At 43.7% G+C, this 24,111-nt stretch overlaps 1 protein-coding gene across 7 annotated transcripts in view; it reads right to left on the reverse strand.

Moving 5' to 3' along the window:
• The window catches only part of LOC307180113 (A-kinase anchor protein 17B-like), a 37,641-nt gene extending 14,640 nt beyond the window's left edge, over window positions 1-23,001 (reverse strand). The window contains exons 1-3 of one of the 7 annotated variants that reach the window (XM_079910245.1): window positions 22,920-22,956; window positions 7,736-7,889; window positions 7,322-7,492 (exon numbers count right to left, since the gene is read on the reverse strand). In XM_079910245.1, coding sequence (XP_079766371.1) covers window positions 7,322-7,404 — 83 coding nt within the window. In that variant the 5' untranslated portion in view covers window positions 7,405-7,492; window positions 7,736-7,889; window positions 22,920-22,956. Of the gene's footprint in view, window positions 1-1,006; window positions 1,174-7,321; window positions 7,493-7,735; window positions 8,006-15,909; window positions 16,000-22,919 lie in introns of those variants that run through there. The other 6 variants (XM_079910247.1, XM_079910244.1, XM_079910246.1 and 3 more) reach the window with 6 other exon arrangements.
• Between the last annotated feature and the right edge of the window lie 1,110 nt (window positions 23,002-24,111).

A 24,111-nucleotide genomic window follows, 5' to 3' on the forward strand; every position in this document is an offset into this window, starting at 1 on the left:
TCTAATTATTTTTTTTTAATTAGTGCGTACATTGCTGGAACAGGTATAAAGCTTTGAAAGATGGCAAGTTTGAAGGACAATATTGACTGTTGTAGTATAACAGTTGCAAAAATGATCCTAATATTCCACCCCTCCCTGTATCCACACCCTTTGTAATGTGACTTTGAGTTGTTGCTATCAAGAGATAGAGTCTATTTTTCCCCAGCCCTTGAATTTGAGACGGCCTTTTTTTTTCCCTAACAGAATGTGGCAGAAGTGTCCAAGTGCTAGTTCTAAGACGAGGTGTCAAGTGGCCCTCACTCTCCTGGAATCCTGCCATACCATGAGGACAATCCTGGGCTAGCCTGCTTGAGGATGAAAGGCCACATGAAAAAGCCCTCTTGTGACAGATGAGCTGTCCTAGACCAGCCAGCCCCCAGCCAACCCACCAACTGATGGCTGACACCTGAGCAAACCCTGTCAAGATCAGATGCAGCCACCACAGATCAGCAGAACAGTCCTGAGAACCTATAGACTTGTGAGAAATAATAAATGGTTTTTGGTTAAGCCACTAAGTTTGGGGATGGTTTATTATACGACAACAGCTAACTGATACAAACATCTAAATTTTAATTAGTTTCAAGATACACAATCCCATTTAATAGTTTTTACACAAATAAATAAAAATTACAAAAACCCATTCCTGGGAGAGTTTTGGGAAGAAAGAAAAACTAGGCACCTTCGTATCTTGCTAGAGATAGTGAAAATTAATTACATCTTTTTTTAGAATAACTTGGCAAAACAAACCAAGAACCATAACATATGTTCATCCCCTTTGGTCCAGTAACCTGCTCTAGAAACTCATGCTAAGGAAAGAATTAAAAATAAGAAAAGAACATGTTCAAAGCTGCTTATTGCAGTGTCATTTTAGATACAATTTTGTCACAACTATGTATACACAGGAATGAAGTTCAGAATTGCATGATTTTTTGCAAAGTGGTTTTAATAAAACTTTTTGCTGACTTACAGTGTTAACAGATGCACCTGTAGTCATTCATTTAAAATTATGGTCAATATAAATGGATTTTATTAAAAACTTCAGTTTTTCCTTCTACTTCAGATTAACCTCACAAAGCCCACTAAAAATCATCAACTTCTTGAGGTTAAATATATGCCTCATATCCTTCACAAGGGTGATTTCCACACAGTGAAACAGTTTCTATATTTTAGCCAGATCTCTCCACTTTCCTGAAGTATAATAAAGGTTCTCCTCAAATTTGGAGGGAAAACAGTCAGATGGTATTTTATAGTGCTTGATGTGCTGTATTTTTCACATGAAAAAACAAAACAAAACTGGCTATCACTTCCATCTCACACCGAAGCAAAAATAAGCAGTAAATTCTACAGCAGAGGGTACAACTCAGATGATCACAGTGGACAGCAAGACGGTCTCAGCGAGCAAAAAACACTGAACAGAGGCGGAGACCAGTGCCTCATCTGAACCCCCAGTGAGGGAAGGAGGGCCTGGGGTGGCCGCATCCTCCTATTAATCCAGAGAGGTCAGAAACTGAGGTTCTTATGCGAAATCTGCTTTTTCAGACGCTGGCAATCAAGGAAAACAATTTACAAGCACTGCGAAGTGCAAATAAACAGACCTGCAGGCCTTGCTGCCTTGCCTGCCCACAGCCTCTGCTCTAGGGTCGATGTTTGCTCACCCGGCCCTCCAGTGACAGGACTCTACACCTCAATTCGGAAGCATTTAAGTTATTTTCTGACTTTCTCAAGAGGACCCAATTGGTTTTCAAAAAAAAAAAAAAAAAAACAAAAAAAAAACTGGCCTCCTTTAAAAACCTCAATTCCAATTCCTCTTTCCCAACTTCAGCAACAGCAGCAAATTAGACATTGCTTCTCCTCTCTTCCCCTGCTGGTCACAGGCTTTAAAATGAAATGTTTGTGAATATTTCATCTTTGAATACTCTCCCAGAATAGGGAGCTAACCTTCCAATCTTATTTTTTTTTTTAAATATTGAGGACCTACTGTGTACCAAGAAGTAAGCTTTTTACATATGCCATGGCTTCAATGCTACAGCAATGTCATTGGCAATTTCTGCCAGATCGCTGAAAATGAACCAGATGGTGCCTGGCGCATAGGTGCGTGATAATTATGAATTCCTATTGCGATGCTTTTTCCTTAAAGAGGCCTCAAGCCAAAACTAACAAAAAATGAAGGAGGAAGAGGAGGGGGAGGGGGAGGAGACTTCCTACCAGGAAGACAGGTAGAAGGGGGAGAGGGGGGAGGGGGAGAGGGAGGAGGGGGAGAGGGAGGAGGGGCAGGGGGAGAGAAAGAAGGAAGAAAGGGAGGAAGGGAGGGAGGGAGGCATAGGTGTGTACTTATTGACATGGAAGGACGCCCATGATACTTTTTAGAGGAAAAAATAAAAAGCAAGTTGCAGGATAATAATGTGCAATGTGATCTTGTTTTTGTAAACGTAATATAAAGTAATAAAAGTAATATAAACACACATGCATGGTGGGCGCACGTGCACGCGCCCACATACAGACCTCTCTATAAAGTCTGGAAGGATGTACATCAAATTGTCAACATTTCATCTGGGAAATGGATTAGGAGTATTCTTGCTTCAATTTTTGAATGTTTATAATAAATGTGCTAATTTTGTATTAAAATTTTTTATTAAAAAGAGGAAACTCGGGGCTTCCCTGGTGGCGCAGTGGTTGAGAGTCCGCCTGCCGATGCAGGGGACATGGGTTCGTGCCCTGGTCTGGGAAGATCCCACATGCCGCGGAGCGGCTGGGCCCGTGGGCCCGTGGGCCATGGCCGCTGAGCCTGCGCATCCGGAGCCTGTGCTCCGCAACGCGAGAGGCCACAATAGCGGGAGGCCACAACAGGGAGAGGCCCGCGAACCGCAAAAAAAAAAAAAAAGAGGAAACTCACATGATAATAACAAACTATCGAAAGGAAGCAGTTCACAGTTGCTGATACAAACTGGCCCAGAAAAGAATCAAAACAGAGTAATACAGAAGCAACTCCCTTTTCCCATCAAAGACACCCCTCTGTCTGCCATCACTGTAAATGCCCACAGGCATCTGGACCCATGACCCAAGTTTGTGTGAGTCCTGACTGAAGCCTGGGAGATCAGACTAGGACTTTGGGTGATGACAGAGCACTTGGCCACTTCAATACTAGCTGTACCACAGGCTGCAGAAGTTATTTTTAAAAACTGCCTTATTGAAGCATAATTGATATATGATAAACCACATTTCGTATCAAAAGTGTACATTTTGATGAGTTTTGACATATCTTTACACACTTATGAACACATCACCACAATCAAGAGAGTGAAAATGCCCATCATCCCCTTCAGTTTCCTCGTGCCCCTTTGTAATCCTCCCCCCACCTCCAGTGACCACTGATTTGCCTGCAGAATGTTTAAGTCTTAACTGATTTATTTTATAGCAAAAGCAGACAGGTGTTTCTGGAATATACTCATAGTTACAATCCAATACTCAACTTTCACAGGTGCTTTCTTCTAAATCAGGATAGTTTCTCAACTCTAAGCTTAAATGTGCCAATCCTTGAATCTAGTTAAAGCTGTACGAGGCCCTACCTTGCTCCTGAAAAACAGGTTGAAAAAGGTTTGTGCTTTTCTCCCCATACAATCCCTGTTTTTAACCCTGTTTAAACATGTTCAGGAAGTAATCTGTTGCTCACCATTGCTAATTATTAGAGAAATGCACATCAAAACTACAATGAAGTATCACCTCACACCAGTCAGAATGGCCATCATCAAAGAATCTACAAACAATAAACGCTGGAGAGGGTGTGGAGAAAAGGGAACTCTATGGCACTGTTGGTGGGAATGTAAATTGGTACAGCTACTATGGAGAACAGTATGGAGGTTCCTTAAAAAACTAAAAATAGAACTACTGTATCACCCAGAAATCCCACTACTGGGCATATATCCGGAAAAGACAAAAATTCTAATTCGAAAAGACACATGTACCCCAATGTTCACAGCAGCACCATTTATAATAGCCAAGACATGGAAGCAACCTAAGTGTCCATCAACAGCTGAATGGATAAAGGAGCTGTGGTATATATTTATATATATATAATATACGTATATATTATATATGTGTATATATATATATATGACTCAGCCATAAAAAAGAATGAAGTAATGTCATCTGCAGCAACATGGATGGACCTAGAGATTATCATACAAAGTGAAGTCAGACAAAAACAAATATTATATATCACTTATATGTGGAATCTAAGAAAAAATGATACAAGTGAACTTATTTACAAGACAGAAACAGACTCAGGGACATAGAAAACAAACTTATGGTTACCAAAGGGGAAGGGGGGGGTGATAAATTAGGAGTTTGGGATTAACAGATACATACTACTATATATAAAATAGATAAACAACAAGGACCTACTGTATAGCACAGGGAACTATACTCATTATCTTATAATAACCTATAATGGAAAAGAATCAGTTATATATATATATGTATATATATGTATGTATATATATGTATATGTATATATATATATAACTGAATCACTTTGCTGTACACCTGAAACTAATACAACATTGTAAACCAACTATACTTCAATTTAAAAAGGTAATCTACTTAAATTAGATATATTAGTTAGTAGATATAGCTATATATTTTATGTATATTTATACATATTAATAAAAATATATCTACCCAAATAGGTGGAATCACTGAGATCAAGTTATTAGGATATGATTTAAAATTGATTCTTTTTTTAAAATTTATTTTTGGCTGTGTTGGGTTTTCGTTGCTGCGTGCGGGCTTTCTCTAGTTGTGGCTCGTGGGCTCTAGAGCGCAGGCTCGGTAGTTGTGGTGCGTGGGCTTAGTTGCTCCGTGGCATGTGGGATCTTCCCAGACCAGGGCTTGAACCCGTGTCCCCTGCATTGGCAGGAGGATTCTTAACCACTGCACCATCAGGGAAGCCCTAAAATTGATTCTTTAGAGTGACCTAATTTGCCCTCTAAATACCCTTTATAAAAAATTGAGGTAAATTGGTTTATAACATTATATAAATTCCATGCGTATAACATCATGTTTCTACTTTTTTTTTTTTTGGCCGCAGCACGCACCTTGCAGCATCTTAGTTCCCCAACCAGGGATTGAACCCCAGCCCTGAAAGTGCTGCATCCTAACCATTGGACCACCGGGGAACTCCCTTATATTCCCACTTCTGTATACACTACAGTGTGCTCACCACCAAAAATTTAGTTTCTATCTATCACCATACAGTTGACCCCCTTTACCCATCTCACCCTCCTGGCTGCGCCTTCCCCTCTGGTAACCACTACTCTGTTCTCTGTATCTACGTGTTTGTTTTGTTTAGTTTGCTAATTTATTTGGGGGGTTTCTGTTTGCTTGTTTTTTATATTCCACATGTGAGTGAAATCATATAGTATCTATCTTTCTCTGCCTGACTTATTTTATATAGCATAAAACCCTATTAGAAAAAAAGATGAAATCTTGCCATTTGTGACAACATGGATGGACCTTGAGAGTATTATGCTAAATTCCCTTTTAATATGTCTGTGGTTCAACTGACAGTAATGGTAGAATTCATTAACAATTTTCCCATCATTTTTACCAATCACTATCATATGCAAAGGTTTAAGAGCCTAATATAAACTGAGCCCTGATGGCAAGGAGTGTCATAAGTACAGCCACCATAAATTATCAAAAAGTTGAATTTTAATAAAGATTTTCAATTAGTCCCATGTTCTAGTATGTTCCATCATGACCTCCCCAGCCCCCTCACATATACACACATCTTTCTTCTAGTCTTGTGATTAAAAGCAACACCACTGAGATCACTTATTCTTTAACGCCTTTGCAGAGGCAAATGAGAGCTCCTCTAACCTTCAAAAATTAGAGTTATTCAATAATGTTTACACAGTGCACATTCCAGCAGTATCTTGTGTACATAGCTCTACCAAAGCATTTCACTCAACCAGCTCTCAATGCCAGAACATTTCTAGCAGCTTCTCAGAGAAACGTGGCTGCTTTCTCTAGTCATGGGTCTGCCTCATCTTCCTGCCTCTATACCTAATAGCAAAGCTGACTGAATAGCAGTAGAATAAGATTAGAGAAAAGGAAACAGTTTTGAGATATTTCCACAGGCCTAAAACAGTTGTTTGAACCTGCAGTGAAAATTCAATAAATTCTACGGGCTCTGCATCCAAACTTCCTCCAATACCTTATCTCACTTCAGAAGATACTAGAGAGATTCCTCTGCTACACCTTCAAGTGTTTTAGATCAGAACTATGACCTTAAAACTCTAGAAGCACTTGAGTCATGAGCAAAGTATCCCTCATCCATTTTCTTTCCCTTTTTCTCACTCTCAAATATTTGCTGTCAGAGTGCTAGCAAGGGCATTTGAGTCACGTTTTTTAAAAACAGTGGGAAAAAAACAGGACCATCTGCACAACTCCGTATCCTCTTTCGAAGTAGTCCTTTGCTGCCTTTCTTTTTTCAGGCTTTTGAACCTCTAAGTTAAGTCATTTTGAAAGCATTTAAGATGTATAAAGATATATCGACATATTTATTGTCAGCGGGACAGCCAAAATGTATTTGGGTCAAATCAACATAGCCAATTTCCAAACCTCCCAACTAGTACAGAATCCCCGTAAGTCTTGACCAAACAGAAGTCTTCCCTGCTTTTTCAGTCAAGAGGTCATGGATAAACTTGCATGTGTTTTGGTACATCATTAGCGCAAACAACAATTTTAAAACTGAGGCTGACCATATGCTCTGATCTTGAAAAATCTTTAAATCACATCATTAAAATGAGCAGCACGCAGTGTTGCAACAAGTGGAATACAACCAATATAGGACCCCCTAAATGATGAAATTCCCAAATTAAGATGGTCCTAAAGGGCTTATTGTGGCACTGGGGGCTTTCAGGGCAGAAAGGCAGTGACTTGGAGACCTGCAGGAATGATAAATTTGTGACCATGAAATACTGGAGTCTTACTGAGAGAGAATCTCTTCTACCAGCACTCAAAAAAAATCTGCTCTAAGGTAGAGTTTAGCATGGGGAATTCTGATCTTGAAATGAAGAAAACTGGATTTGTGTTAATTCACCTCTTTGGGCAATTTAATTTCCTGTTTTTGTTTCCCTATTTTAAAAGATCATACGAGCCCACGGGGACCCGGCCTGAGGAGCAGTGGCGGGAGCTTCGAGACTAGGGCGGCGCGAAAGAGATGTTATAGAGACAGTAAATGTGTCCAAATTTTTGAGAAATTGGAACAATCAAGAGTTACCTGTATGGGGAGCCTCCGGGAAGATGGCGGAAGAGTAAGATGCGGAGATCACCTTCCTCCCCACAGATACACCAGAAATACATCTACACGTGGAACAACTCTTACAGAACACCTACTGAACGCTGACAGAAGACCTCAGACCTCCCAAAAGGCAAGAAACTCCCCACGTACCTGGGTAGGGAAAAAGAAAAAAGAATAAACAGAGACAAAAAGATAGGGACGGGACCTGCACCAGTGGGAGGGAGCCATGAAGGAGGAAAGGTTGCCACACACTAGGAAGCCCCGTCACGGGGAGAGAAGGGGGGTGGCGGAGGGGGGAAGCTTAGGAGCCGCGGAGGAGAGCACAGCAACAGGGGTGCGGAGGGCAAAGTGGGGATATTCCCGCACAGAGGATCGGTGCCGCCCGGCACTCACCAGCCCGAGAGGCTTGTCTGCTCACCCGCCGGGGCGGGCCGGGCTGGGAGCTGAGGCTCGGGCTTCGGTTGGAGCGCAGGGAGAGAACTGGGGTTGGCAGCGTGAGGTGCGCCGCGGCGAGCCGGGAGGGAGTCCAGGGAAAAGTCTGGACCTGCTGAAGAGGCAAGAGACCTTTTTCTTCCCTTTTTGTTTCCTGGTGCGCGAGGAGAGGGGGTTAAGAGCGCTGCTTAAAGGAGCTCCAAAGACGGGCGCGAGCCGCGGCTAACAGCGCGGACCCCAGAGACGGGCATGAGACGCTAAGGCTGCCGCTGCCGCCACCAACGGTCCTCCGTGCGAGCACAGGTCACTATCCATACTTCCTCTTCCGGGGAGCCTGTGCAGCCCGCCACTGCCAGGGTCCTGGGATCCAGGGACAACTCCCCTGGAAGAACGCACGGCGCGCCTCAGGCTGGTGCAACGTCACGCCGTCACGCCAGCCTCTGCCACCGCAGGCTCGCCCCGCATCCGTGCCCCTCCCTCCCCCCAGCCTGAGTGAGCCAGAGCCCCCGAAGCAGCGGCTCCTTTAACCCCGTCCTGTCTGAGCGAAGAACAGACGCCCTCTGGCGACCTACAAGTAGAGGCGGGGCCAAATCCAAAGCTGAGCCCCTGGGAGCTGTGAGAACAAAGAAGAGAAAGGGAAATCTCTCCCAGCAGCCTCAGAAGCAGCGGATTAAAGCTCCACAATCAACTTGATGTACCTGCATCTGTGGAATACATGAATAGACAACGAATCATCCCAAATTAAGGAAGTGGACTTTGAGAGGAAGATTTATGATTTTTTCCCCATTTTCTCTTTTTGTGAGCGTGTATGTGTATGCTTCTGTGCGAGATTTTGTCTGTATAGCTTTGCTTCCACCATTTGTCCTAGGGTTCTATCTGTCTGTTTTTTTTTTGTTTTGTTTTTGTTTTTTAAAATTTTTTTCTTAATAATTATATTTTATTTTAATAACTTTATTTTATATTTTACCTTTTTCTTTCTTTCTTTCTTTCCCTCCTTCCCTCCTTTAGACAGTGAATCATCCCAAATTGAGGAGGTGTCCTTTGAGAGCAAAATTTATGATTTTTTCCCCTTTTCCTCTTTTTGTGAGTGTGTATGTGTATGCTTCTGTGTGAGATTTTGTCTGTATAGCTTTGCTTCCACCATTTGTCCTAGGGTTCTATCCGTCCGTTTTTTTTTTTAATTTTTTTTCTCTTAATAAATATTTTTAATTTTAATAACATTATTATATTTTATCTTACTTTATTTTATTTCACTTTATCTTCTTTCTTTCTTTCTATTTTTCCTTCCCTCCTTCCTTCCTTCCTCCCTCCCTCCCCCTCCCTCCTTTCTTTCTTTCTTTCTACTTCTACTAATTCTTTCTTTCTACTTTTTGTCCCTTTTATTCTGAGCTGTGTGGATGAAAGGCAAGAGTCAGTGCTGTGCCTCTAAGATGGGAGAGCCAACTTCAGGACACTGGTCCACAAGCGACCGCCCAGCTCCACATAATATCAAATGGCAAAAATCTCCCAGAGATCTCCATCTCAACACCAGCACCCAGCTTCACTCAACGACCAGCAAGCTACAGTGCTGGACACCCTATGCCAAACAACTAGCAAGACAGGAGCACAACCCCATCCATTAGCAGACAGGCTGCCTAAAATCACAATAAGTCCACAGACACCCCAAAACACACCACCAGACGTGAACCTGCCCACCAGAAAGACAAGATCCAGCCTCATCCACCTGAACACAGGCACTAGTTCCCTCCACCAGGAAGCCTACACAACCCACTGAAGCAACCTTAGCCACTGGGGACAGACACCAAAAACAATGGGAACTACGAACCTGCAGCCTGCAAAAAGGAGACCCCAAACACAGTAAGATAAGCAAAATGAGAAGACAGAAAAACACACAGCAGATGAAGGAGCAAGATAAAAACCCACCAGACCTAACAAATGAAGAGGAAATAGGCAGTCTACCTGAAAAAGAATTCAGAATAATGATAGTAAAGATAATCCAAAATATTGGAAACAGAATAGACAAAATGCAAGAAACATTTAACAAGGACCTAGAAGAACTAAAGAGGAAACAAGCAATGATGAACAACACAATAAATGACATTAAAAATACTCTAGATGGGATCAATAGCAGAATAACTGAGGGAGAAGAACGGATAAGTGACCTGGAAGATAAAATAGTGGAAATAACTACTGCAGAGCAGAACAAAGAAAAAAGAATGAAAAGAACTGAGGACAGTCTCAGAGACCTCTGGGTCAACATTAAACGCACCAACATTTGAATTATAGGGGTTCCAGAAGAAGAAGAGAAAAAGAAAGGGACTGAGAAAATATTTGAAGAGATTATAGTTGAAAATTTCCCTAATATGGGAAAGGAATTAGTTAATCAAGTCCAGGAAGCACAGAGAGTCCCATACAGGATAAATCCAAGGAGAAATACGCCAAGACACATATTAATCAAACTGTCAAAAATTAAATACAAAGAACACATATTAAAAGCAGCAAGGGAAAAACAACAAATAACACAAAAGGGAATCCCCATAAGGTTAACAGCTGATCTTTCAGCAGAAACTCTGCAAGCCAGAAGGGAGTGGCAGGACATATTTAAAGTGATGAAAGAGAAAAACCTGCAACCAAGATTACTCTACCGAGCAAGGATCTCATTCAGATTTGATGGAGAAATTAAAACCTTTACAGACAAGCAAAAGCTGAGAGAGTTCAGCACCACCAAATCAGCTTTGCAACAACTGCTAAAGGAACTTCTCTAGGCAAGAAACACAAGAGAAGGAAAAGGCCTACAATAACGAACCCAAAACAATTAAGAAAATGGGAATAGGAAAAACATATCGATAATTCCCTTAAATGTAAATGGACTAAATGCTCCCACTAAAAGACACAGATTGGCTGAATGGATACAAAAACAGGACCCATATATTTGCTGTCTACAAGAGACCCATTTCAGACCTAGAGACACATACAGACTGAAAGTAAGGGGATGGAAAAAGATATTTCATGCAAATGGAAACCAAAAGAAAGCTGGAGTAGCAATTCTCATATCAGACAAAATAGACTTTAAAATAAAAACTATTAGAAGAGACAAAGACGGACACTACATAATGATCAAGGGATCGATCCAAGAAGAAGATATAACAATTGTAAATATTTATGCACCCAACATAGGAGCACCTCAATACATGAGGCAAATACTAACAGACATAAAAGGGGAAATTGACAGTAACACATTCATAGTAGGGGACTTTAACACCCCACTTTCACCAATGGACAGATCATCCAAAATTAAAATAACTAAGGAAACACAAGCTTTAAATGATACATTAAACAAGATGGACTTAACTGATATTTATAGGACATTCCATCCAAAAACAACAGAATACACATTCTTCTCAAGTGCTCATGGAACATTCTCCAGGATATCATATCTTGGGTCACAAATCAAGCCTTGGTAAATTTAAGAAAATTGAAATTGTATGAAGTATCTTTCCCGACCACAACGCTATGAGACTAGATATCAATTACAGTAAAAGATCTGTAAAATATACAAACACATGGAGGCTAAACAATACACTACTTAATAACGAAGTGATCACTGAAGAAATCAAAGAGGAAATAAAAAAATACCTAGAAACAAATGACAATGGAGACACGACGACCCAAAATCTATGGGATGCAGCAAAAGCAGTTCTAAGAGGGAAGTTTATAGCAATACAATCCTACCTTAAGAAACAGGAAACATCTCAAATAAACAACCTAACCTTGCACCTAAAGCACTTAGAGAAAGAAGAACAAAAAACCCCCAAAGTTAGCAGAAGGATAGAAATCATAAAAATCAGATCAGAAATAAATGGAAAAGAAATGAAGGAAACGATAGCAAAGATCAATAAAACTAAAAGCTGGTTCTTTGAGAAGATAAACAAAATAGATAAACCATTAGCCAGACTCATCAAGAAAAAAAGGGAGAAGACTCAAATCAATAGAATTAGAAATGAAAATGGAGGAAGTAACAACTGACACTGCAGAAATACAAAAGATCATGAGAGATTACTACAAGCAACTCTATGCCAATGAAATGGACAACCTGGAAGAAATGGACAAATTCTTAGAAATGCACAACCTGCTAAGACTGAATCAGGAAGAAATAGAAAATATGAACAGACCAATCACAAGCACTGAAATTGAAACTGTGATTAAAAATCTCCCAACAAACAAAAGCCCAGGCCCAGATGGCTTCACAGGCGAATTCTATCAAACATTTAGAGAAGAGCTAACACCTATCCTTCTCAAACTCTTCCAGAATATAGCAGAGGAAGGAACACTCCCAAACTCATTCTACGAGGCCACCATCACCCTGATACCAAATCCAGACAAGGATGTCACAAAGAAACCTACAGGCCAACATCACTGATGAACATAGATGCAAAAATCCTCAACAAAATACTAGCAAACAGAATCCGACAGCACATTAAAAGGATCATACATCATGATCAAGTGGGGTTTATTCCAGGAATGCAAGGATTCTTCAATATACGCAAATCAGTCAACGTGAGACACCATATTAACAAATTGAAGGAGAAAAACCATATGATCATCTCAACAGATGCAGAGAAAGCTTTTGATAAAATTCAACACCCATTTATGATAAAAACCCTGCAGAAAGTAGGCATAGAGGGAACCTTCCTCAACATAATAAAGGCCATGTATGACAAACCCACAGCCAACATCGTCCTCAATGGTGAAAAACTGAAAGCATTTCCACTAAGATCAGGAACAAGACAAGGTTGCCCACTCTCACCACTCTTATTCAACACAGTTTTGGAAGTTTTAGCCACAGCAATCAGAGAAGAAAAGGAAATAAAAGGAATCCAAATCGGAAAAGAAGAGTAAAGCTGTCACTGTTTGCAGATGACATGATACTATACATAGAGAATCCTAAAGATGCTACCAGAAAACTACTAGAGCTAATCAATGAATTTGGTAAAGTAGCAGGATACAAAATTAATGCACAGAAATCTCTGGCATTCCTATACACTAATGATGAAAAATCCGAAAGTGAAATCAAGAAAACACTCCCATTTACCACTGCAACAAAAAGAATAAAATATCTAGGCATAAACCTACCTAAGGAGACAAAAGACTTGTAGGCAGAAAATTATAAGACACTGATGAAAGAAATTAAAGATGATACAAATAGATGGAGAGATATACCATGTTCTTGGATTGGAAGAACCAACATTGTGAAAATGACTCTACTACCCAAAGCAATCTACAGATTCAGTGCAATCCCTATCAAACTACCACTGGCATTTTTTACAGAACTAGAACAAAAAATTTCACAATTTGTATGGAAACACAAAAGACCCCGAATAGCCAAAGCAATCTTGAGAACGAAAATAAGAGCTGGAGGAATCAGGCTCCCTGACTTCAGAGTATACTATAAAGCTACAGTAATCAAGACAGTATGGTACTGGCACAAAAACAGAAAGATAGATCAATGGAATAGGATAGAAAGCCCAGAGATAAACCCACACACATATGGTCACCTTATCTTTGATAAAAGAGGCAGGAATGTACAGTGGAGAAAGGACAGCCTCTTCAATAAGTGGTGCTGGGAAAACTGGACAGGTACATGTCAAAGTATGAGATTAGATCACTCTCTAACACCATACACAAAAATAAGCTCAAAATGGATTAAAGACTGAAATGTAAGGCCAGAAACTATCAAACTCTTAGAGGAAAACACAGGCAGAACACTCTATGACATAAATCACAGCAAGATCCTTTTTGACCCACCTCCTAGGGAAATGGAAATAAAACAAAAATAAACAAATGGGACCTAGTGAAACTTCAAAGCTTTTGCACAGCAAAGGAAACCATAAACAAGACCAAAAGACAACCCTCAGAATGGGAGAAAATATTTGCAAATGAAGCAACTGACAAAGGATTAATCTCCAAAATTTACAAGCAGCTCATGCAGCTCAGTATCAAAAAAACAAACAATCCAATCCAAAAATGGGCAGAAGACCTAAATAGACATTTCTCCAAAGAAGATATACAGTCTGCCAACAAACAGATGAAAGAATGCTCAACATCATTAATCATTAGAGAAATGCAAATCAAAACTACAATGAGATATCATCTCACACCAGTCAGAATGGCCATCATCAAAAAATCTAGAAACAACAAATGCTGGAGGGGGTGTGGAGAAAAGGGAACCCTCTTGCACTGTTGGTGGGAATGTAAATTGATACAGCCACTGTGGAGAACAGTATCAAGGTTCCTTAAAAAACTACAACTAGAACTACCATATGACCCAGCAATCCCACTACTGGGCATATACCCTGAGAAAACCAAAATTCAAAAAGAGTCATGTACCAAAATGTTCATTGCAGCTCTATTTACAATAGCCCAGAGATTGAAACAACCTAAGTGTCCATCATTGGATGAATGGATAAAGAAGATGTGGCACGTATATACAATGGAATATTACTCAGCCATAAAAAGAAACGAAATTGAGCTATTTGTAATGAGGTGGATAGACCTAGAGTCTGTCATACAGAGTGAAGTAAGTCAGAAAGAGAAAGACAAATACCGTATGTTAACACATATATATGGAATTTAAGGAAAAAAATGTCATGAAGAACATAGGGGTAAGACAGGAATAAAGACACAGACCTACTAGAGAATGGACTTGAGGATATGGGGAGGGGAAAGGGTAAGCTGTGACAAAGCGAGAGAGAGGCATGGACATATATACACTGCCAAACGTAAGGTAGATAGCTCGTGGGAAGCAGCCGCATAGCACAGGGAGATCAGCTCGGTGCTTTGTGACCACCTAGAGGGGTGGGATAGGGAGGGTGGGAGGAAGGGAGACGCAAGAGGGAAGAGATATGGGAACATATGTGTATGTATAACTGAGTCACTTGGTTATAAGGCAGAAACTAACACACCATTGTAAAGCAATTATACTCCAATAAAGATGTAAAAAAAAAAAGATCATACGAATGTTTCCTTTATGCGATAATGTTGGTCAAAGCAAAGTGTTTCTGAGACTAATAAAAATAAATTAACCCAATTAGCCATAAAAAAGAACGAAATGTTGACATTTGCAGCAATGTGGATAGACCTAGAGAATATTATGCTTAGTGAAGTAAGTCAGACAGAGAAATACTAATACTATATGATATCACTTATATGTGGAATCTAAAAAATAATACAAATGAATATATATACAAAACAGACAGCCTCACAGACATAGAGAATAAACTTATGGTTACCCAAGGGGAGAGGGAGGTGGAGAGGGACAAATTAGAGGCATGGGATTAACAGATACAAACTACTATACATAAAATAGATAAGCAACAAGGATATACTGTGTAGCACAGGGAATTATACCCAGTATCTTGTAATAACCTATAATGGAATCTAATCTGCAAAAATACTGAATCGCTATGCTGTCACCTGAAACTAACACAATATTATAACTCAACTATACTTCAATTTAAAAATAAATTAGCCTAAAGAAAGGTTTGTGTTAGGCCTTTCTGTGCATATTGCATTTACGTAACTCTGTTAGTGAGTACAGGAGTCACTCCATGGTTGCAAGAGAGGGAGCTATTTTTTAAAATACGCACAGGGCAGTCGGCAGACCCATGTCACCAATCTTTTGGTCTTTTGCCCCTTTTTTTAGCACCAGGAACATTTTTGTTATAGAACACCTCTCTCTAGTCACTTTCAGCTAGGAATACCACTTTAAACCTTGGATTGATTTACTTTGATGCTACTAAAGTAGACTCATTGCTTTCTCTTCTTCACATTTTAAAAAAAAGCTATCAGGGATTTAAGGGAATGTGGCTATCTTCTGTACTTTTGCCTCACTCACTGAAGGGTCGGAGTATTATTTGTGGGAAATGCATGTCATCAAGTCACCAGTGTTTTGCTTCTCTGAAGATTACCAGCAAAATTCCTGCCCACAAGTCGCCACCTACAGGGGAAAAGCAACCTTTACATGGGACCGTACTTTGCACTTCTAAGCAGTTTGTGAGAACTGCGGTATTTCGCAACCTTTTTAAAATCCCAAGGTAAATTTATTTGAATATAAGGCCTGCAGAAGAGGATATTACCTAATACCTTCTGGCGAAAATGTGATCAAGGGAAGAAAGATTGGAGAAGCCACAATTCATGTGAACTCTTCATGGTGGACCACTGTGTCGTGGCATCCTGACCACGGAACGCTGCCAGAGAGAAAGAGGGACAAAGTCAAAAGCAGATGAGGTGGTTTTAAAAAACAACTGTATATTTATGATTTTCAGCACGAACAGCGTGTGAGGTTTACACGGTTGTACTTATGGACCATCACAATCTGGGTTTTGCACCTGCTGAATAACAATTCCAGATATTCACGTGATCAACACATTTCTCATTTTTCGTGCCTACAGGAAATTTCTGTAGAAATTCTATATAGAGATACAGTCTATAGAAACGCTATAGGGTTACTATATATTTGGTTAGATAGTCCCCCTTCCTGGGGATTTGTGTTTTCCAACATTTTTCTTTTGAAAGAGCACTACTCTCTCCAAAAGAGTACCACTACCACTCTGTACTGCTAGTATGAGAACAAGCAACCCTAATGAAAATCTTTGTACGATCTTTTCAAAAACTGTTTCCTCAAAATATGTTCCCATGTCAAAGGCTAGGAATACGTGTATATGGCTCATTACATATTGTCAAGTTGTTCTCCTGGAAGATAAAGTCAGTTTATCATGCCATCAGCAGTGTTAACATGCCTGAATTCCTGGCAGCCCTGTTCACACTGGATCCTTATCGTTTTGATTTCTGCTACCTTTGTTAGTATATAGTGGTGACTTAAAGTGGCTCTAATTTGCATTTAATTTTTCTGTAGGCTGAAGCTCCAGCCAAGCCTGACACTGACATTCAACCGCCTATTCAATGTCTCCAAGCTGAATGTTCCATTTGCATCTCAACCTTAATTTCCCTCCCCTGCAAACCTGTCCCCCACCTCAGACTTACTTCCCCCACCCAGTGACTCCCATCTCCCTAAATAGAGCCACCCTTCACTCAGGTGCTCAGGCTCAGAACCAGGCGTTCTTCCTCGCCTCCTCTCGGATTCAGTCCTTCAGCAAGCCCATTCGACTCCACTTTGACTGTACATTCCAAATCCATCTCCGTCTTTGCGGCTACCCCCTGGGTCCGCACCACCATCATCTCTAACCTGGATGACTGCAACAGCCAGGCTTCCCTTGGAGGCGCAGTGGTTAAGAATCCACCTGCCAATGCAGGGGACACGGGTTCGAGGCCTGGTCCGGGAAGATCCCACGTGCCGCAGAGCAACTAAGCCCGTACACCACAACTACTGAGCCGGCGCTCTAGAGCCCGCGAGCCACAACTACTGAGCCCACGTGCTGCAACTAGTGAAGCCTGTGTGCCTAGAGCCCGTTCTCCACAACAAGAGAAGCCACCACAATGAGAAGCCCGCGCACCGCAACAAAGAGTAGCCCCCGCTCGCTGCAACTAGAGAAAGCCTGCGCACAGCAACAAAGACCCAACGCAGCCAAAAATAAATATATAAATAAATTTAAAAAAAACCACAAACCCTTCAGTGGCTCCCCAGCATGCTTTGAACCAAATCCAAACTGCTTCTCCTCAAATACAACCCCTGCCTACCTCTTTCAGCCCATCCTGTATGCTCTCCCCCTACTGCCCTTGTCCTCTCAGTCCCAGTCACATTGGCCTTGCTTACTGCTTTTTTTTTTTTTTGAAAAGCAACATTTATTAGAACCAATACAAGAGTATGAAAAGAGGGAAAAGAGGAGAGTGGAAGAGGGGGAGAGAATGAGGTCTGCATCAGATGTCAATTGTGGAAACACATAAATTGCCTACTTTTAAACATTTACATTTAAAAGGCGAACATATATATATATATATATATATATATATATATATACCACTTATCCTAAAAAAATCAAAAGCAGACATGTTTGGCTTAAATAAAACCAAACCCACACCACCCCCCAGTCTGTAAGTTCCAGGAGAGCAGGTAGGGACTGTATTTGTCTGCTTCACCATTTTCTCTTCAGAGCCTAGAACAGAGCCTGGCACATGGTAGGGACTTAACAATACTAAGTCTTACCTGAAACAAAGAATTTGCTCATCAACTACATATGAAACAGACTCACAGACGTAGAAAACAAACTTATGGTTACCAAAGGGGAAAGGCAGGGGGAGAGATAAATTAGGAGCTTGGGATTAACAGATACACACCACTATATTTAAAATAGATAAACAACAAGGATTTATTGTACAGTACAGGGAACTGTGTTCAATACCTTGTAATGACCTTTAATGAAAAAGAATCTGAAAAATAATACACACACATATTTGTATAACTGAATCACTTTGCTATATAGCAGACACTAACAAAACATTGTAAATCAACTATACTTCAATTTTTTTTTAAAAAAAAGGTGTTGCTCCCATATTGAAAATACTAATAATAGCACGTGGAGACGAATAGTGAAATGCTAATACAGAGCTGCTTTTTCTTTCAAGGCTCCCAAAGCCACTAACGTTAATCAGTGAACGTGGAGATCAGTCAAGTGCACCTACCAAGCAGCTACTCCTTTAAGACACTTTGGGGGCTACAGTGATGAGCTACCCTCAAAGAACTGTGTCTAGAAACTGAAAGAAAGTAAGACAACTGCAATCTGAGGAAGAAAATAGTGAGCGCCATGGGAAGCACAGGATACTGTGGGCCACAAAAAAGTGATAATGGCTTTAACACTCTTCCTCAAGAAATGAGTGTTAGAATTCCTGGGACTAGACTTCAGTGGTTTTCAAATGTGTTAGCACCGTGCCCTGCAAAAGCGGTGGGATGTGCATAGTTACAGTTGATTGTAGTTGTCACAACAACTGGCACAGGGACAGGCACCGCTGTCACTGGGTAAGCAGGGGGCCAGACTTGCTTAATGTCCTGCAGGACCTGGACAGATCTGCACAGTGAAGACTTCTCACCACAAATGCCAGCACAGAAATGGCTCGTACCTGTCCCTCTAGAACATACGACGTGCCTTCAGCGAAGTCCAGATTAACCTTTTTTTTTGCGGTACGCAGGCCTCTCACTGCTGTGGCCTCTCCCGCTGCAGAGCACAGGCTCCAGACGCGCAGGCTCAGCGGCCATGGCTCACGGGCCCAGCTGCTCCGCGGCATGTGGGATCCTCCCAGACCGGGGCACGAACCCGTGTCCCCTGCATCGGCAGGCGGACTCCCAACCACTGCGCCACCAGGGAAGCCCTAGATTAACCTTTTTAACACACTGCTTCTTAGGTCATCATTTCTGAGTTGGTTTTTGCCCCTGAACTCTTTTCATCATTTTGACCCAGATCCTATTCACACGAAGTATTCAGTGGAAAGAAAACCTGAGTCCAAGCAAGGCCCGCCAGTCTATCTCTTGGGGACCCTAGCAGAGTGGGCTTCGAAACCCCAGCCCAGAGGAAAGGTACCACGTAAGGATGATGCTCAGTTCCTGGCCAGTAGCCCTTCCCAGCCATGGCCACAGCATTCCTGTGTGTTAAGACTATTTGCATTTCAGAGTCAGTTCTTCTGCAGGTCTGACAATTCCCTAATTACACAGTAAGAAAAGAAGCCAATCCTGGATTAGCATCTTCCTGAGTGGGGGCTTGTTTCCCTAGAGTAGGGGTCTGGAACCCACGGGGTCAGATGCGTCCCAGGACGTGGGGGACGTGCCCCTAGCTAAGAAGTCAGCACTGCACAGCCCTGCCTAGCAAAACTCTGACCAAGTCTTCTGCCATTTCAAGAGAAGCTGAAAATCCTGATTTTTATTGGGCTCTTTGGTTTTTCAATGTTGGTCCCTAATTCAATTGCTTTATAAAATATTGTACAGGCTGAAGCACACCCATCTAGGGCTGAACTTGACCCTGGACCCCTAGCTTGCTCCTTCTTCTTGGTTACATGTACCCAGTGCTCCCCAGAGGTTCGGGAAATTTTAAACAAGAGTTAAATATGCTGGACTTCCCTGGTGGCGCAGTGGTTGAGAATTCGCCTGCCAATGCAGGGGACAAGGGTTCAATCCCTGGTCCAGGAAGATCCCACATGCTGTGGAGCAACTAAGCTCGTGTACCACAACTACTGAGCCTGTGCTCTATAGCCCACGAGCCACAACTACTGAGCCCAAGTGCCACAACTACTGAAGCCCACGTGCCCTAGAGCCCACGCACCACAACAACTGAGCCCACGTGCCGCAACTACTGAAGCCTGCCCGCTCTAGGGCCCGTGTGCCACAACTACTGAGCCCATATGCTGCAACTACTGAAGCCCGCAAGCCTAGAGCCCGTGCTCCGCAACAAGAGAAGCCACCGCAGTGAGAAGCCTGCACGCTGCAATGAAGAGTAGCCCCCGCTCGCCGCAACTAGGCAACTAGAGAAAGCCCACGCACAGCAGCGAAGACCCAATACAGCCAAAGAAACAAAACAAAACAAAAACAAAAACAAAAACAAAAAAACTGGGCAAGGTTCTCAAGAAAGAGCAAGGCAGGGATGGGCTCAGGGACCCAGGCAGGGATGGGCTCAGGGACCCAGGCAGGGATGGGCTCAGGGACCCAGGCAGGGCACACCAAGGGACTGGGACTGGCTTTGCCTTGGTCTTTGCTCAAAAATTCTCAACCTCTCCCTCATTCTTACTGCATCAAGTCACAAGTTCCTTTCAAGGCTCTCCAGAACACGACTCCACCCCACCTCACCAGCCTTATATTTCATCATGCCCTGTGTCTACCCCCCATTCTAGTTGGGCCAGTCTCCCTTGAGTTCCTTCAGACATGTCCACCCCCTCTCTCCAAATGTCCTCTCTCCCTATGTAAGTCCCACCCACCCTTTAAAGCCTTGCTCACATCCCACCTCATTTATGAAACCTCCTCTGTGACATGAAACAGTAAAATGCTTTCGAGCTCAAGGGCTGGTGTCAACCAGACCCAGGTTCAAATCCCACCTCTGCCATTGACCAGCTGGGTGATTTACCTAACCTCTTTGAGCTTCAGAAGGTGATTATAGTGCCTACCTTACAGAATGTTTGAAGGTTTAAGGAAAATGATGCAAGAAAGTATTTAACGCTCATAAGTGCTCAGTTAAGGTGAGCTTATTATTATTATGGCTGACCACCTTCTCTGTAAGTGGTCCAGCCCTTACGCTGTCTCTTCTGAGCAAAACACCACTGGATTCCATGTGGTTCACGTCTGCTCAGACTGTGCCCCAGGCATTAGTCTACCTCAGCCTCCAGCTTGCTTTAAAGCATCTTAAAGTTCCAGGAGCATGTTGGATATAACATCGAACTGACACAGGCCCAAAGGGGACACTGAGAGAGTTGCACAAGTAACACCACACTGGCTCTGGAACAACTCAGCCAAAGTCCCTCTCTCTAGCAAAGGCAGGAATGTATGCTGGGAAGACAAACACGTAGCCAGTCTCCGAGGCAGAGAGCTGCTTCAGCATCTGAAACAAATCTCTCTCCCTCACACACATACCACCACTGCCACCACCATTACCTTCACATTCCCAACTCTCTGCGCCTCGCCTTTCCTTCTGATGCTGAAGATGACACATGAAGCCAGTCAAAGCCCACTCTCTTTGCATGCGTGTATGACAGGGAACCCAGACAAATGGGCCACACTGCAGGTGTGCTCTTTGGCTGGGACTACATGGAAATCTCATGCCCCATCACAGGAGCCAAGATGGTCTCTGCTGGCTCTGCCCCTCCCCACCATGTTACTCCACCTCCAGTCAGCCCTACCCATCCTCTGATATACATGATAGCTGGCATCCCCTGGGCACCCGTGCCAGCGGGCCTATTCCACTTGCCACTTTCTCTGTGCTTAACAAGAGCCAAAGTAAAAATATCTTCATGTACCATTACTCCATGCTTCAAGTCATGCTTTGAGGGACTCCCTCCCAAACAAAGAAACAGGGCACAGAACAATGTTACTACTGGAATGCCACATTCTTTAAAAAGCAAATAAAAAATTCAGAACTGGAGAGATCCCAACTATATTATCCCCAAGAGTGGTTTTCTCAGCATGAAGAGTGAGCCCTATCCCTGCACAAGTTTACTCTTTGGAACAGCATGAAGTTCCAAAGTTAGATCAGAGGCAGGTAGAAGAACAGGGAAATATGGGCCTGATCTTTGAGACCTTATTCTCAATCTAGAAAAGACACAGAGAAAGTGAAAAAGTCCAAAGGGTAACCAGTCCTCATGCTGGAACCCGGTGTTCCAATAAATCTCACTCCTCGGAGTTAGCAGCATTCAAAAGTTCTCCGGTAGTGGCTGGCTTTTAAAAAAAGCGCAAAATGCAGGAGACCAAATGTAAAGAAGATGCGAGTCCCAAGGACCAAGACTACCTGATTGCCCCGCATTCGGGGATGGCAGTTTCTCCCACAGCATGGGCCTCTCCAACTTGCTTCCTCCCTGGAAGCAAGCTCAGGACCCCGTGACCGTGGGTGAGCCCTGCTACCCCAGTCAGATTGGGAACAGTTTTATTCCACCCGCGCTGGAAACCTCAAGCGAGACTCTCGACAAATCCCTGAAGCCAAGGACCAGGTCACAGGGCGGCGGGGGCGGCGGGGCCCTGCTGCTGATTAATTGGATGAGTGCACAGGAGCAGGCGGGGAAGCGGAGCGCCCGGCCCGTGGCGTGTGGACCAAACAGGAGGGCACCTTCAGTTCCCGTTAGCAGGATGCCACCGCCAGGGGAATGGCGGTACCCCAGGGGAATGCCTCGAGTGACCTCGGCGGGAGCAGCGGCCGAAGCGAGCCCTTGAATGGGTGCCAGAGCGCCCCCTAGTGCGGCGCCAGGACCGGGGGACTTGCGGCAAGGTCTAGGGTGAAGAGAGAGGACCAGGGGAAAAGCCCAGGTGCATCTCTGGAAACTCTGACTCTGAAGGGGCTGGTGGAGCGACCCGGGTCTCCTGAGCATCCCCTCCCCAATCTCCGCCAAGTGTCCGGAGTAGCCCTGTCTGCAGGCACCCAGCTCCCATAGGCCAGGCCGGCCAGGCGGCTGAGACGCAGCGGGACGTGGCTGCTGCTCTGCAAGCAGAGCGGAGGGCATTTACCGGGAGCCTGGGAAGCCGCTGTCTCCACTCGGGTCTCCGCTGGGGTACCCGGACTGCCGCTGCCGCCGCCTCTTTCCAGTCGCCGCAGTCTCAACCTGCAAACCTCCCAGTCGCTCCCTGCGACTGTAGCCCGCGAAGCCAGCTGTTGAATGGCTCGCGTCGAGCGCACGGGGCGCAGAATCGTCCCCGCCGCATCCAAGTCGGCGACGCAGGCGCGCGTCCGGGTGCCAACGCCCCGTGCGCCCCTCGCCCCGCTGCGGCCCTGGCGAGCTCGCGCAGCTGACTCCCGGCTCCAGGCTGCCGACTCCCAGCTCCCGGTTCCTGGCTGCGGGCTCGCCCGCCGGCCGGCCCTCTAGCTCCCCTCGGTGGGCTCTCGCCAAGTCAATTGCCTCCCCTCGCGGGCTCCGCCCCCCTCGCTGCCATCCCTCAACTTGCCCGCAGGACCAATGGCAACAATAGACTAGTCCCGCCCCTTCGATTCCCCCGGGACCAATCGCCTTCTCCTGAGGACCCATTCAAGTAACCCCGCCCCTCTCGCGCAGCAAAGCCCCAGCCAAAGTTTATCCCACTGCGCGGTTGCTCTTGACGGTTGCAAGGCTTTGCCAGGCTCCCCCCACACCCCACCCCTGGCCGGAATTACAGTGATTTAGAGGCTGCAACTCACCTGGTCTGCCGACCTCCACATGACCTATTTGCTTTGAATAAAGTAGTATAAGAAAGCGAACGAGAGAGGTACCGTTATCCACCTCATCCCTGAGGCAGGACTGCTGAGAAATGTACACGCGCTTGGCCAGCACTTACACATCACAGGGTCAGCAAGAACCTCGAAGGTCATCGACTGACTGTATCCTCGAACTGGTTGTTTTTGCTTTGGGCTTTTGGTTTTGTTCTCCCACGTACAGGGTCCCTGCCCTCTAGTCTGAACAACTTCCAATGACAAGGACTCACTGGCTCCACAGACCACCGCTTGGGTCTCTGCCTCGTGGCTTGAGGCTGAGTGAAACCGGCCCTCTGGTAACTTCACGCAAAGCCAGCTTTGCCCCTCTTCCCCATGGTGGTCCAACAATTTGAAGACAAGTCTTCCGGCCCCACAATTCTTCCAGACTAGAGTCTGCTCCAAAGACCTGGGTTCAAGGCTCTGCTTCGAGTTGAAGCCAATTCCCTTACATCTTTCAAAAGTAGAAAGCAGGAA

This window comes from Stenella coeruleoalba (genome assembly GCF_951394435.1).
Source record: "Stenella coeruleoalba genome assembly, chromosome: X".
Taxonomy (NCBI): domain Eukaryota; kingdom Metazoa; phylum Chordata; class Mammalia; order Artiodactyla; family Delphinidae; genus Stenella; species Stenella coeruleoalba.